Source organism: Salvelinus namaycush, chromosome 37 (assembly GCF_016432855.1).
Source record: "Salvelinus namaycush isolate Seneca chromosome 37, SaNama_1.0, whole genome shotgun sequence".
NCBI classification, from domain to species: Eukaryota; Metazoa; Chordata; class Actinopteri; order Salmoniformes; family Salmonidae; genus Salvelinus; species Salvelinus namaycush.
In genome coordinates this window covers 15343841-15360280 of record NC_052343.1, presented here as the reverse complement: position 1 = coordinate 15360280, position 16440 = coordinate 15343841, and the positions used below count along the sequence as shown (strand labels likewise).

Sequence of the window (16440 nt, the reverse complement as noted above, 5' to 3'; positions counted from 1 at the left end):
TTTGAGAAGCTTAGAGAACACGAACCCTGCTATATGTAGAGCCTGTGTTACCTGTAGTGAGTGGGGCACTCTGAACCGTCTGGCTCCTGGGGTTCCTCTGGGGGCATGATGAAGACCCTGCTATATGTAGAGCCTGTGTTACCTGTAGTGAGTGGGGCACTCTGAACCGTCTGGCTCCTGGGGTTCCTCTGGGGGCATGATGAAGACCCTGCTATATGTAGAGCCTGTGTTACCTGTAGTGAGTGGGGCACTCTGAACCGTCTGGCTCCTGGGGTTCCTCTGGGGGCATGATGAAGACCGTGTGCTCCCCACTGTGGGCCTCGTCCAGGTCTATCAGACGCACCTCCTCAGGCTTCTCCACATCCGACTGCTTACACACACCGCATATATGTACACACACACGCACCGCAAACACAGGTCACATACACAGAAATACACAAACATTGACAACGTAGAGGGCAGGAATGGGATCACACACATTTCCATTAGTTGTGCAAATACAAAAAGGCTCATCCGGTTTCAGTATTAGAATCAACACACTAAAAGCTTCCATAAGATATGGTGCGTCACTAAACATCCTGTAAAACAAGAAGATGTGATTCTGACCTTCTGGACACACTCGTCGAAGAACTCGAGACAGGCATGGCGATCACTGACGAATGAGCACTCCTCGATGAACTGAGTGAACATCTGGGTCCTGGTCAGCTGGGTGTAGAACTTCTGGTGGGTGCGTTCACGAGACTTCAGGAAGCCTGCAAGAGCCAGGGAGGGGTTAACTTCAGACACACATTAAAACACTAGCTTCACAGGGATGCTGGTTATCGACACAGTAAGTAGGTGAGGTAAAACCCCCACACACATGTACTCAGCTAGAATGTTATATAATATTTGTGCACATTTTTTTTTGTTATTTGTCACACACACAGGCAGCCACCCCCTCCCACACTGACCCTGCAGGTTGAAGAGGGAGCTGCAGTCGGTGGTCCTGTCTGAGGGGGCCTGGGTGATGGGCAGCAGGTAGGCGCGGTAGCCCCTCAGCAGGCAGCTCATGAAGCGCAGGAAGGCCTCCTGGATCTCCAGCTCCAGCTGCTTCTGACGCCCGTAGATCAGGTCATAGTCCGTCAGCAGGAACTCCAGGGTGGCCTCCTCTTGGCCAGTGGTGTAGACTGATGGAGAAGAATGTGGGGAGAGGAAAAGTGAGGGAAATGGGGGTAGTGGTGGAGAGGCACAGAGAGAAAATGATGAAGATACAAAGCATTGGCACATAGAATTATCAAGAGTCAGATGTATTGCACCAATATGTTTTAGCTTGTACTCATTTTCCAGCATCAGTCCCTAGATGGGCTTCAGAATAAGTAGGCTAGATGATGTAAAATGATTGACAGAAGGGAGAAGAGAGTGCATGTCATGCATGGTCTCCAGCAATCACTCACTTTTCTCCAGAGTCTTCATCAAATTGGTGAGGGTATTCACCAGCATCTTGCCTTGCTTCCTTGGTAGCGATCGCCATGACAACGGCTTCTTGTCCTCTGCTCTGCAGGAGAAGAGAAAACAAAACTATGGATTTCATCCTTTCAAACGTGTGTATGTTTGTTTTGTTGCTTCCTCTTCCATCAGTTGCATCCTGGTCCAGGCCCTTCAAGGTCAGTGTACTCACTGAAAGATGGTGTTGGTGTCCAGGTCAACACACACCACGTCAGTAGGGGGGTCATAGAGGTCAAAGTAGCTGGAGTGGACGCCCACGATGAAGGGCATGGGGGCACACAGTACGTCTGCCAGCCGCAGCGGGCACAGGGGGATGTACGGGCAGTGCCAACGCAGAGGGAACGTCATCTAGAGGGATAGAGTGCATTATTTTATTTATTTTTTAAATTAATACAGTGGGTTAACTGCCTTGTTCAGGGGCAAACGACAGATTTTTACCTTATCAGCTTGGGGATTCGATCTAGCATCATTTCGGTTACTGGCCCAACGCTCCAATGACTAGGCTACCTGCCGCCCCCTTGGAATGAGTGTGTGTGTACGTATATGTCTTTGTGTGTGTATATGGCGGTGTGTGTAGGTTTGGCGTGTGTGTGACTCACAGACACCAGGGCCTCGCTGACGGAGGTGAGGACGTCGGGGCGGAGGGAGTGTAGCAGTAGTTTGTGCTCCGTCAGCACAGCCAGCAGCAGGACACAGGCGTTCTCAGGGCCCAGGTTCTGCAGCAGCTTCACAAAGCTGGCACCACTACAGACAGAAAAGAACAGCCTCTTTATCAATTCATTATTGTTTTAATGGATTCACTTCAACATGACTTCAACATGATAATAGAAATCCCTCAGGGGAAACTAAGACATGGTTGGAGAGATAGCGCCTAGCGCAGAAGAACGCATTCCACCACATAGTTTATTGCGACTCGACCTAATGCAGATTTACTGTACTGACCTGAGCAGTAAGGGGGAGGAGACGGGCTGACAGAGGAGAAGGTTGTCATAGGGGGAGAGCTGAAATGACACACAAACATTTTTCATTAACAAACCAACATGGTGGACAATAATCTACAGGTCTAAGGAAGAACGTTTAGCCATGCTTCAATTTCATAGACCACCATTCACCAAATTGATATCTGTTGATTTGAAACAAGCAATTAGGAATCAAGTTTGAAAAGCCCCATGAGACTCGATTTGAGTTTTCTAGAAATCCCCAAACTACTTAAACAATCGTCTCTACTTTCTAGAGCCGGAAGGATCATTCAGTGATGTTAAATTATTTAAAATCCACAGTAAATTATAGATTGTTTTGATTGGGTGTTATTTTTACCCTGTCCATCTGCACACACTAACCAGTGAAACCATCAATTCATTCAACGCCCATTTCCTGTGGGGGAGGAAGTCACATCTTTAGTGAGAAACACCACAATGCTACTGGTGTCAAGCTCAAATAGAACTCAAGCTGAGGTTCCGCTTGTAACGCACACACAGAGAAAGCTTTTGTTCTAAACTAGCACTAAAACTCCTGATTCAGCTAATAATCACAGTCATGTCTTACTTGAATTAGGTATTTTAATGCTGCCTTCTGTATAGCCCTGAGCTAAATCAATGCTTAGCAAGGTTTTCCACTCCACCCGTCTGATGCTTTAAAGTGCTTTGATGTGTTAATAAGGAATAAAGATAAGAGAATGTGAATTGAGTTAAAGACAGGTGTCCCTACCTGCACTAGGATGCGAGGCCGCTGAGGGGAGGGGAAGGGGACGTTGTGCATGAAGCTGGAGATGTGCCTGGAGAGAGCAGAGTTCATGTTAATAAATCAACCAAACAACCAACCATAACATGAATCAACAGCCAATAGGCTGAAGGTATGTTAGCCAGTAGATTAGCCAGTTTAGGTTTATAAAGACACATAGCTGATATTTGCCATGAAGGACCACTGACTTCTCAAGGGGCAGCACGTGGGGTCCGGAGATGGAGTATCGGTAGACGAAGGTGAGGAACTTCTGGAAGACGGTGAAGAAGGGCCAGTGGGAGAGAACACACACGCTCTTCTTCACTTGCAGGGTGCGGTTGGTGATAGGCCGCCGGTCCACCACGCTCACCAGGCCCAGACGGACGCTCTGCCGCTCCGAGAGGCACTCCCGTGGGAACGCCTCGTAGAACTGGATGGCAGCACCGTAAACCTGGGACGGGAAGAGGAGACACGGGAGTGTTAAAAAGTAAGGATTTAGCTAACGCTAGATGCTTTGAACTGTGTAAACAGTTAGCAAATGCTAGATACTGTGAGAAATAGTGGAGTTACATTTTTTTATTAAACTGTGAGCGAGTTCATACTGAAGTCATTTGCATCTCAATGTTGTTGTTTTTATTGCTTTATCGCAGATAAAGTCTATACAGTGGGCCAATTTAAAACTTGTAATTGAGGTAGGCAAGCATGATATTGAATAGCTGCATTGGTAAATAACTACACACAAGTCAAGCAACAAATAGTTGGTATTTATCAACATTAGAACATTAGGATTTGTCAATCTTCATATATCACACTTGATATACATTTCTTTGTGAGTGTGTATTTCTGAACCTTGTCAGCCACCGTAGGTCATGGCATTTTGTGGAATTAGAAATATCTCAGCCCATTTGGTTCTAGAATTAGATTTTGTTGTAGCAACCACAGAATTAGCAATACTCCTTACTGGTGGCCTCACTGGCGTGTCACTGTGATGTCATCACTCATGATGCTGATTCCCTGATCATAATCAGATGAGTTCTGAGTTACCATAGTGATGATTACTATATCATCAAACAAAATCAATGGAACATATTCCAAAATCGTCAGTCTGTGAAAAATCCTTTGAAGAGACAACCTTGCTATTTCTGCAGATTTTTTCAAGCTGATTTCACACATTCATTGGACCCTCTGTTCAACAAAGCAATGAATCGACGACTAAGTGTGTCCATGTCCCGAAGAAGTGCAGTTTCTGATGATGAGAAAATTGTCAGCCGTAGGAGAGGCGGATCGAGGGCTAGATGCCACTACCCTACTTCGGTAAACCAGCCAATACATAAGACTGTAATTATTAGTAACACACATGTTCTGTAATAAACTTTTTCAGTTCGGTTTCAAATTAATGCAAATTTGAGAGTGGTCTTGGCTGAGAGTTGTTTAATTTTGTCCATACAAAGGAGAGAGAAAGCCCTGACTCTGTGACCCAAACAGTGAAACACCCTCAGAAGGCAGTGAAGGATGTAATGAATCGTGGACGGAGTGCGTCTGTCCCTCGAAGAAGGGCAAGATCTGTAAATGTAAAAAATCATGTGAAAATGTTGTTTTAATACGATAGCTAAATCTCAGATTTCTTAATCTGATGCCATATACTAATCATTCTTGATCCATGTCATGTTCATGGTGATAAAACATGTTCTATTTTCAGGAGGATGAGAAATCTGTTTGCCGTGAGAGAGGCAGATCCAGGATCAGACGCCACTGCCCAATTTTGGTAAACCAGTCCTTATATTCATTGGTTAATACAGTATGGAGGAACACTGACATTTTCTGAAAAGTTTTTAAGAATTGTTTATACCTGTTTCCGCCTCAACTTTCAAAGTAGGCTAACAGTTATTTCATTGTCTTAAAAGATCCATACAAAGAGAGACAGCACTGACTCTGTGTCCCAAACAGTGGACTACTCTCAGAACGCAGAGAGGGACGTAATGACTCACAGATGGAGTGTGTCATCTATCCCTCAAAGAATGGCAATAACTGTGAGTTAAAAAAACATACAAAAAAGCTTTAAAAACATGCTACCCTAATCTCAAATTCTTAATCTCATGCCATATGCCAATCAATCTTGAACCATGTCATGTTCTTGTCATAATGATAATTGAAACGTTTTCTTTTTCAGGAAGACGAGAAAACTGTCTGCCGTGAGAGAGGCAGATCCAGGACCAGACATCACTGCCCAACTTCGGTAAACCAGCCCATATACTCATGTATTAACACTGGCATTTACATTTTTTCAGATCTGTTTCAAGTGAAGGCAAATGTGAGAGTGGTCTTGGCTAAACTCTCCATATAGGCTAAGTGTTGTTCCATTTGCCCTAACAGATCCGTACACAGGAGAGAGACGGCACTGACTCTATGAACCAAACAGTGGAATACCCACAGAAGGCAGAGGGGAATGTAATGAATCGCGGACGCAGTGTGTCTATCCGCCCAAGGCCAATAACTGTGAGCAAAAAAATAAACTCAGAAATATTGTCAAAACACGAGAGCCTATTGTCAGATTTTCTGATGCCATATGCTAAACATTCTTGATCAATGTCATGGTCTTGTTTGCATGATTATATGGAAACCTTTTATTTTTTCAGGATGACAGGAAAATTGTCAGCCATCAGAGAGGCCGTTCCAGGACCAGACACCACTGCACAACTTCGGTAAACACTGGCATTTTCTGATTCGCTTTTCTGCTCTGTTTCAAGTGAAGGCAAATGTGAAAGTGGTCTCGACTAAATTTCCATATAGGCTAATAGTCGTTTCATTTTGTCTTAACAGATCCATACAGAGAGAGATGGCACAGACTCCCAAACAGTGGAGCCTGCACTGACTCCCACTGACTCCCAAACAGTAGAGCACCCTCAGAAAGCAGGGGGAAATCACATGAGGAAAAAACAGGACCTAACCCCTTTTGAACAGAAATGTAACAGAATGTTAAAGAGCGAGAGGGAGTGGTTGGAGAACAAGAGGAGAGAGATCAGAAAGAGGGAGATCCTATGGAGACAGAGAAAACTGGAAGTCGAGGGAAGATACCGAGCCAAGATGGAGGGATTGCTAGAGGACATGGCTTGGCAGGTCCAGGCATTGGATTTGTTCACAGAGAAAGATGGAGAAACAAAGAGTGGTCAATCAAAGGTGAGCTTTAGTGACTATTTCAGCACTATAATGTTGTTTCTACTATCCTTCTGTTGAGTAAACTATCATATTTTCAACATAGCCATTTTAGAACGAATACAGTAGAAGCAGTAGTACAACTAAACATGGATCAGTAGGTATACTAGTATTTTGTTATTGCAGTTAAACAATACTTGTCATCTTTCTTAGAAGAATGGCCAGGTCCCCTTGGTGACAGGACAGCACAAGGCAGGGGATAAGAAAACACGGCTTGAGAACAAGGCTGAGAAGAGCAGAAAAGGAAGGATAGGGAACAGAGAAAGAAAAAGGGGAGGAGGGTGGTGATGGAGATGATGATGGCGCAGGGAAAGAATAAAGGGGTGGTTTGGCTTGATATAGGTCTGAGGAGGGTCTGGAAACAGTTGAAGAAAGGGGTCAGGTTCATCCTGGGCACATCCTACTAGGATGATATGATTTACTTTTTGGAATAAACTGAGCTTTTATTAGAAAATGTTTTGCTTGTCTGGATTTAATAATATATAGAGAACCTTCCTACACAGCTTAACACATAACCCAATGGACTCAATAGCTTAGCCACTGCGCAGTGTTAGAGTGTTGGAGAGTGTGTGTGAGAGGGAGGCAGGCAGGTGGACCCACCTTGTCGCCACTGGCACTGGTGAGGACGAAGGTAGAGAAGACAGGGAGCTGGTACTTGGTGTTGAGGGGCCAGCTCTCCACCGTCACACCCATGGGCAGACAGAACATAGGCACAGACTCTGGCAAGGGGAACGACTCCACGTCCGCTTCCGGATACCGACTGATCAGACCTGGGAAACACACACAGAGACAGACAGTTAATAAAAGTTTGATTAGTGACTACAGAGATACTTTCATTTTTGGTAAATCTTTCTACTTCTAAATGTCTTTAATTATGAAAAAGTAGGTCAATATGCCTTCTCTGTTTACAACATCACATATGGCGACGCAGCAGAATGAGTGCTGTGATACCATCAGAATGGAACAGTCTACACTCACCTGCTTCATAGACTAGGGCATTGGCTTTGGCTACAGCTCTTTTGTAGCACAGGTATAAGGCTGGACCCCACTGTGGAGCCAAAACAACAAAGCGCAGTGAGAGAGAGAGGGATGGAGGAAGAGCGAGAGAGATTAAGAATTACATTAAAAAAAATAGAGTAGAAAAACAGAGCGCTTCAAAACGCACTATGCCAGTGTTGAGGTTCTTCTCCACCCGGCAGAAGGTGTGGGGGGCCACCTCCCCCTTGCTGGGCAGCAGGAGGGAGATGTCTGTGACCCCCAGGGTGTGGAGGGCCTGGGACTCTGGGGCACGGCGGTAGGTCAGGAAGGTGCGGTGGGTGGCAGGCCCCCCGGAGCTCAGGCTGGCTGAGCGGCTGTAGGGGGTGGTCTCGATCACATACCAGCCCTGCTTCACCACCTCTTTGCCCTCGTACAGCACCCTGGGGACCGGGGGAGGGGACAGAGTCAGGACAATCAGTCAGTCAATGTCCCTAGTTATACAGTTCACAGAAACCAATTTCTATCACTCATTCAAGGAAAGCTTTTCTTTTCATGTTTAGAAGACATCCCACACTTTGTCCCAAATTAATGTATCATGTGACGTGCATAGCTCTTTCCATTAAAGAATCTATGGGTATGTATACAATTACATTTCGCAGTCATGTATGGCTTGGCCAGACATGCTTAATTGAATGATTATGGCAGTTTAGGGCTACGTAGCAATAGCATACAATAAAACCTTTGTGGTCAGATGTACATGGTTACAGCATGCATTATGTCGATAATTGCATAATGCAAATTCAAAGCATTGTTATGCATTAGCTACTGTATGTGAACTCCAAGCACCATGCATAGCTTTACATTGATGTTGTGGCTAATGTCTGTGACTCCAGCACACATTAGAATAGAATGGTCATTTTTTTCATCACTGCTGGAGTGTCTCACCCGAGGTCGAGGATGGGTGGCTTGTCATGCCCACGGCGGTAACACAGGTACATGTGGGGGTTGTTGATGAGTCCGGCGCTCAGCTCGGCCGGGTGGCCCCCCTGGGTCTTCTCGATGCAGGTGAAGCCCTCGGGCACCTCCTCCCCCAAGCCCCGGGCGATCACCGCCAGGTCTGTAACCGGCTCCACCACCCGACACCCTCTCTGCTGGCCCTCTTCGTCCAGTGGGGCCGAGCCCCCTGGAGCCAGCCCTGCCACCACAAAGTAGTCCACTAGCTGGGGGCATTTCTCCTCCGTCATGCCGCCTGTCTGCCAACTGCTGTGGAGAGGGAGGGAGAGGGGGAGAAAAAGAGAACGAGAAGTAGAGGGGGAACCAAGGTGAGATTGTGCAATCTCGTTTATGTAAACATACAACTGGCTGAGCAGTAGATGAATCATGGATTTCTTCCTTCCGACAGTCTTATAGAAACAAAACCTTATCATCCAGACAGACAATATTTGGTTCTCATCATTGGCAATAGATCAACAACCAGGACAGTGATAACAATATCATTGCATGTGGATGCACACACAGTCCCACACACAAATATTTATTTTTGACTTAAAGACCTTTAGTCATTCTCATTTCATACAGATCTGACTGGTCTGAGAGATCAACAATAAGCTGCTGAATTCTGCTGAGGGGAGATCCCACCAATTACCACTCACCCATTAGTTTAGTTAGTTTATTTCAGTATACATGGCAACTAAAAGTTGGATTTCATATGCATCAGGAAATACAACAAGAAAACAAAACAATAAATGTGATACAGTTGGCAAATCAAGAAAGTTCAGAAGTCATGGATGGGATCAGGCTTGTTGTTGCACTTCGGATGGTCAGCGGAAGTCCGTAGCCTCAGCAGCATAGAGCACACCCCTCCATTACCAACTTACTCTCCGTCGGTTGGGCTTCGTAGATAAGCCTAACCCTACTCTAACCCTTTGTAGATGCCACTCCTGCCACTGGCGCACAGGCTCACCATACATTTTGTGACAGAATAGTGGACAATCTTCACTACTGCAAGCCATCTCTGCTAATGCAGTCCTATTTGCTTCTGCAGTGTTGCGGCATTCAAAGCTAGCTATTTAAAGCTAGCTAGCTAACATCGATAGTTAGGTAAACCAAACGATACGTCAAATCTAATTAAAAACTGATTAAAAAAAACTAAAAACGATTCAGCTAATTATTAGAAACAAATAATGTGGATGAAAAGTCAAAAAATAAAAAGATCATAAGAGGCCATTCACATGAATGTAATTTTCCCCTCTGGATTCCCTCCCCAATCATTTCAGAGGGAGCATTACTGTCTAGAACAGCATTTATACAGGATGGATAGGCCATCCTCACAGAGCGGATGAATCGTTAAGTCACGACTGCTAGGAAGACAGGACAGTGCGTGTTGCGTTTTTATTTCCACTGTGCTTGGTCACAAAATGAATGTGTGATTAAAGTAAAAGTGCACTGAGAGTGGAGGGGAGGGTTGGAGGGCATAAAAATAGGATGCTGTTGTGTCACAGTCAGTAGAAACTGTACCAGTAAACCCCTCTTATGTAACCTAGGCTCTCCCCCTCTCTCTTTCTCTCTCTGCAACCAGCCCAGCGTTTTTCTCTTCTTCTTTCTAGTCGTAATAGGCTTGGGATGACTGGGGGTTTGCTTTGCGCTGTCAATCTGTTGCTCTCTGATAAAGCACTGATACAACTGCTTATCAGGCATTTCCAGAACAAGAGTCATAAGATTGAACAGAGATTAGGCTAACGAAAGTTGTAGCCTGCTACCGAGTATGCTTGAGACTAGTAGCCTACTGTATTTAGCACATCTAACGTGTAAGAGTACTATACATGCCTAGAGAGTGAGATAATTACTAAAAGGGCCTTGAAAAAGTGAGAGTAGAGGAAATCGATGCAGGTTGGGCTCAGGTTGGGTTAACTGGCAAACAGGAAGTGGCCACTGGCAGCCTGTTTCCTGTTATATTCCAAGAGTTTATCTGTACCTTCCTAGTGACACTGGAGCACGGTGACACTTCTCCAGGGGGGAAATTATGACAGGACACAGGAGGTGATAATATACAGTGAGCTCCAAAATTACTATTTTACTATTTGTTGTTTAACTGTACTCCAGCACTTTGGATTTTAAATGATACAATAACTATGAGGTTAAAGTGCAGACTGTCAGCTTTAATTTTATTTTTTTTTATTTTATTTTTTTAAATAAATTTTATCCCATTTTCTCCCCAATTTGCGTGGTATCCAATCGCTAGTAATTACTATCTTGTCTCATCGCTACAACTCCCGTACAGGCTCGGGAGAGACGAAGGTCGAAAGCCATGCGTCCTCCGAAGCACAACCCAACCAAGCCGCACTGCTTCTTAACACAGTGCGCCTCCAACCCGGAAGCCAGCCGCACCAATGTGTCGGAGGAAACACCGTGTACCTGGCCCCCTTGGTTAGCGCGCACTGCGCCCGGCCCGCCACAGGAGTCGCTGGAGCGCGATGAGACAAGGATATCCCTACCGGCCAAACCCTCCCTAACCCGGACGACGCTATGCCAATTGTGCGTCGCCCCACGGACCTCCCGGTCCTGGCCGGCTGCGACAGAGCCTGGGCGCGAACCCAGAGACTCTGGTGGCGCAGTTAGCACTGCGATGCAGTGCCCTAGACCACTGCGCCACCCGGGAGGCCATTGTCAGCTTTAATTTTAGGGTATTTTCATCCATATCGGGTAAACCATTTAGAACTGTTTGTACATAGTTCCCCCATTTTAGGGGACCAAAAGTATTGAGACAAATTCACTTATATGTGTATTAAAGTAGTCAAAAGTTTAGTATTTGGTCCCATATTCATAGCACACAATGATTATATCAAGCTTGTGACTAGATATTTGATGGATGTATTTGCTGTTTGTTTTGGTTGTGTTTCAGATCATTTTGTGCCCAATAGAAATGAATGGTAAATAATGTAGTGTGTCATTTTGGAGTCACTTTTATTGTAAATAAGAATAGAACATATTTCTGAACACTTCTACATTAATGCGGATGCTAGCATGATTACTGACAATCCTGAATGAATTGTGAATAATGTTGAGAGAGAAAGTTAGACGCACAAATATAATACCCCCCAATAACACTAACCTCTCCTGTTATTGTAATGTTGACAGGTTAGCACGTCTTCGGGGTATGATATTTGTGCGTCTAACTTTCTCACTCATCGTTATTCACGATAGATTCAGGATTATCCGTAATCATGGTAGCATCCAAATTTCTTCCAATTTCTAAACGGTTCACCCCATATGTATTAAAATAGCCTCAGTCTGCACTTTAACCTCAGTCTTTGTATCACTTCAAATCCAGTGCTGGAGTACAGAGTCAAAACAAAAAATGTATTACTGTCACAAAAGTTTGAGCTCATTGTATATTTATCTTATGAAAATGAATATTTCAGTGCAGAATTTGATGCAAAACAACCACACCAGTATAACGGATCTGTTAGGCCCTAAGGCCTACAATGGTACTATAATAAAAGGGTGTTGCCCTGCTGGGAACTTATCAAGGACACTGAACCTCAGGATTTTCCAGAAATTGCTGATGTAGGCTAGTAATTGTTGGTTCCCTTTTCATAATACCCTACGTACATGGTAACGTGCACCGTCTCTCTCACACACACATAAGCTTACGCTCGCGAATGTACACACAAACCGGAAAGCCCCTTTTGAGTACTGAATTTCCCCAATGTCCAACATGTCTTAATATTGGTCACAATCCTTGCGACTGCAAGTAATTTCAATATCTTTGTCAACATAACTGAGACATGAATTCATTAAAACTGTCAGTGGTTTGAGCGAGAGAGAGAGAGAGAGAGAGAGAGAGAGCAAGCTCTGGAACTAGAGCACCCACATCCTGACAAGAGGCTTTTGAAGTCCCATTCGTAAGAAACCCAGTGCATCATAGATATAGAATTGAATACGCCATAATTTGACAAGCAACAAGAGAGCAGTAAAAGTCTTATTCCCCAGAATTATGACGTGTCTGACAGTGCACGTCAGCCTGGAAGCAGTGGACCACCACGATCACACGAGCTGACCAATGTGAAGTATTGGACCATGGCCTACTATGGAATGGGGGAAGTGGAGCTAAGAAGAGGGGTTGTTTTAGTCTGTCATTCTGCTAGTTCTCTTTCCTCCCTAGCACTTCATTGATAAATCAGACTGATAACCAAGTGCGAACATCACGGACTAGAGTTATGCATCCCTGCTTGGTTGAACTAATGTCAGAGTTTGACTCATAACTCATAAATAACATCCACAGGCATACACAGAAATGACATAAGATTTCAAACAAGTTGAGCACATGAATTCGGGTCGCTACCCACTTCTCCATCTAGTCTGTACTGCATCTTGAACTTACCAGCCTCTCCCTCTGGCTGTTTTTCCAGATATAATCATTTACTGGTGTGATTATTCAGTGGGGTGATACAATACTTAAACACAGAAAAACAAAGTTGTGTGCAGCCTGAGGGTTCACCAAGAATTCATTGAGAAACAGTGGCTTACACAAATTTGTCAAAATAGGCTAGCTAATGCTCAGAAACAAAACTGCAACTGAAAGCCTTCCAGCCACTCACATCATACCTCAACCTCCTCAGAACAGTAGCTTCAAACAAGCAGGAAATAAAAAGAGCCACAAGATATTTAAAACAGGTCATGAGTTTGGTTCTTCTTTTAATTCACCTGCTTTTGTTGAGCACCAGCCAGGCTGGAAGGCTTGAATATATATTTCCACAAGATTATAATCCTCTAAAGCACATATGTCAGAGTCAAGGCCCGCGGGCCACATCCGGCCCGCGAGAAGGTTTTTTACGGCCCCTGGGATGATCTTGATTTATTATTAGAACCGGCCCGCAGACCGCAGCAAGCCGGCAGCCCGCAGATCTTTTACACGCACCAATACTACATTTCCCACAATGCAACGGTGACGCACCGAGCAGTAGGCTGCTTCATTTCAATATTTATTGGCACAGCAGTCGTCAGCATCACAGTAAAATTAACTTTCAGATACCCATCAAAAATGGCAAAACGGAAGGTGGACACTGAGAACCGGGGGTTTCAAACAAGGTGGGAGTCGGAGTATATGTTCACGGAGGTAGCTGGAAAACCTGTGTGTCTTCTGTGTGGAGAAAGTGTGGCGGTACTGAAAGAGTATAATCTGAGACGACATTATGAAACGAAACACGCGGACAAAAACAAGAATATGGACATGGAACAAAGGCTACAAAAGGCAGAGGAATTAAAACGAGGCCTCAAATCTCGACAGGCTCTGTTCAAAAAAGCCAAATCACAAGGCCAGGCTGCTGTCAAGGCCAGTTTTATTTTGGCAGAAGAGATCGCTAAATCAGCCCGGCCATTTACGGAGGGGGATTTCATCAAAAACTGCATGATTAAAGTTTGTGACGAAGTTTGCCCAGAAAAAAGGCAACTCTTTTTAAATGTGAGTCTGAGCAGAAACACCATTGCCGAGAGAGTAGACCAGTTGTCCATCAATCTAAAAGAGCAGCTTGTGAAAAAGGGAAAAGATTTCATTGCATATTCCTTGGCTGTGGATGAGAGCACCGACATTTCTGACATTGCCCAGTTGTCAATTTTCATCCGCGGAGTGGACTCCAGCCTAAGCGTGACAGAGGAGTTTTTGGCTTTACGTCCTATGCATGGCACAACTACGGGGCATGATTTGTATGAAGAGGTGTCAAGATGTGTAAATGAGATGGAGCTGCCTTGGGAAAAACTCGTGGGTTTGACAACCGACGGAGCACCTGCGATGTGTGGACACAGGAGCGGACTGGTGGCGAAGATACGGGAAAAGATGCAAGAGGAAAACGCGACAGGTGAGCTGACAGCTTATCATTGTATCATACACCAGGAAGCGTTGTGCGGTAAAGCCTTGAAAATGGAGCATGTAATGAGCATCATCACGCGCACAGTTAACTTTATCAGAGCCAAAGGTTTGAATCACCGCCAGTTCAAGGCATTTCTGACGGAGTTAGAAACGGAGCATGGTGATTTGCCTTATCACACAGAGGTGCGATGGCTAAGCCAGGGAAAGGTGCTTCAAAGATGTTTCGAGCTTCGTGAGGAGATTTGTCTGTTCTTGGACAGCAAAGGGAAAGACACAACACAACTCCGAGACGAAATGGAATATATTTGTTAGGTTTTCAGTAGGTTCAATTAGGTTCACTAGACTATATGCGTCATTTAAAAATTTTTCAATGAACATTCGAACAGTCCGGCCCTCGGCTTGTAGCTAAATTTTTTATTTGGCCCTCCGTCCATTTGACTTTGACACCCCTGCTCTAAAGCAAGCTACTGAAGAATGAGTCATCTCAATGAACGTTTGAGGAAAGGAGAGATTCTCTACCTTACGTAGGTTAAATCCCCATATCAGTCAAATATAGCAGTTACTTATAGCTCACTGTGTATGTGTGTGTGAATTACAGAGTAGCCTTGCCTCCAACTGATTGAGAAGAGTTATTTCTGAGCCAGTGCAGTGACAACACTCAACCCGCGCCCCCACATCTCTCCAGGTGTGAGCTCGTGATAAGAACACCCCAAATGGACAAGGAGAGCTCTGTTCAGGCTTGGCAGCTAGAGATCCTGCCCCCGAACTGGCAGACTGGCCCTCTCACTCTTCCTTTCCAGCAGGTTCTCAAACTCCTGACATGTTTGAGAATGTGTGAAATTATGTGTGTGAAGAGGGGCTACACGCATAATTTCACACATCAACATTCCTTCATGGCTTTGTCAATAACACCCTCGAAAGTACAGATTTTTACTTTGTGTTATGCAATAGCTGGGGCAACATTTTGACATTACAAAATTGTGGAGATTTTTCCAAAAAAACTCCCAGATAATTTCAAATACTCACCACAGCACTCACAAAATGTATTTTAAATAGAGCAGAAATGTACAGTGCTAAAAGCTGTTACAAATACTTGTATCTTGCAACTTAATGCAAAACATTCTTCCTCAAAATATGCTTGCCAGCTGATTGACCTGTCTAAACAATGCTTAAGATAAAGTTGTTAGGGATGAATGCTGTCCAGAGGCAGTGCCTTTGTGCTTGTCAGAATGCGGCTGCCCGTGGCTGGCCTTCAACCAGAGCCACAGCTAGTGACAGAGGAGGTATTCAGGGTCGCTCTTCCCAGCGAGATGATGCTGGAAGTCAGCGACGGGGAGAGAGATGCCTGGTACAACCACGCCCACACCAACTCAGGGGCATCGCCACAATACCACCCTAAAATGGAGGCCCGGAAGGCCCACAATGCTCCTTTTGTGTGCACGGGGCAAGCACATGATGACGTTAAGAGGGGAAATACATTCACACACACACACAGTGAACAGAGTTAGGCCCAGAGGGGAGTACTGCACCACAATGATCATTTCACAAGCTCACCACAATAAATAGCATTATCCAAAGTATTGACCACAGTGAGAAAAATACATTATCACACACTGTTTACCAAAGACCACAACTCTGACTTAACAGAGCTGCCTGGAGCAAAATGTAGGCGAGAAGAGCGATAGTGTGAACTTAACTTGAAGGGGTATGATGATTAAATATTGTAGGGTGGTGGGGGGACAAATCCTTCTCTGTCCAGTCAGCATGTTGTTATGAAGGTGATCTTGGCCCATTAGACCACTAAAGAGAAGGCATGACCTACACCAGTGTTTTTGGAAGTTATCAGGATTCGACTATGCTTCTCGAAGTCAGTGCTTCTTAACTAAAACTAGCACTAGAGGGTAGACTAAAATTGGTGTTAGATCATCGGATGTACGAGTAAATGACATCTCATGGGCCAGTGCCATGGAAGACAAACTAGGTCAACAATCCAACCTAAACATGGCCTGGCTGAGACATTCTACCTGAGGAATCGGTATAAGGTTGATACAGATTAGGCCTAGGCCTACCTAATAAGCTTCATGTGGACACTGTGTTTATTTTAAAATCATCACTTTGTATTCAGCAAGTCAATAGTAAACAGCATGCACCACGTGTTGTTCTATATTTGACTCTGG

At 44.7% G+C, this 16440-nt stretch overlaps 1 protein-coding gene across 1 annotated transcript in view; it reads right to left on the bottom strand.

Annotated features, from left to right (window-relative positions):
- LOC120031008 (DENN domain-containing protein 4B-like) overlaps positions 1–16440 on the bottom strand; it is a 40462-nt gene that overhangs the window by 11666 nt on the left and 12356 nt on the right. The window contains exons 2-14 of the mRNA XM_038976522.1: positions 8341–8658; positions 7583–7835; positions 7396–7465; positions 7018–7187; positions 3414–3655; positions 3193–3259; positions 2428–2486; positions 2085–2229; positions 1658–1833; positions 1434–1534; positions 951–1166; positions 607–752; positions 234–367 (exon numbers count right to left, since the gene is read on the bottom strand). Of these exons, the coding sequence (XP_038832450.1) occupies positions 234–367; positions 607–752; positions 951–1166; positions 1434–1534; positions 1658–1833; positions 2085–2229; positions 2428–2486; positions 3193–3259; positions 3414–3655; positions 7018–7187; positions 7396–7465; positions 7583–7835; positions 8341–8639 (2078 nt within the window). The 5' untranslated portion in view covers positions 8640–8658. The remainder of the gene's footprint in view (positions 1–233; positions 368–606; positions 753–950; positions 1167–1433; positions 1535–1657; positions 1834–2084; positions 2230–2427; positions 2487–3192; positions 3260–3413; positions 3656–7017; positions 7188–7395; positions 7466–7582; positions 7836–8340; positions 8659–16440) is intronic.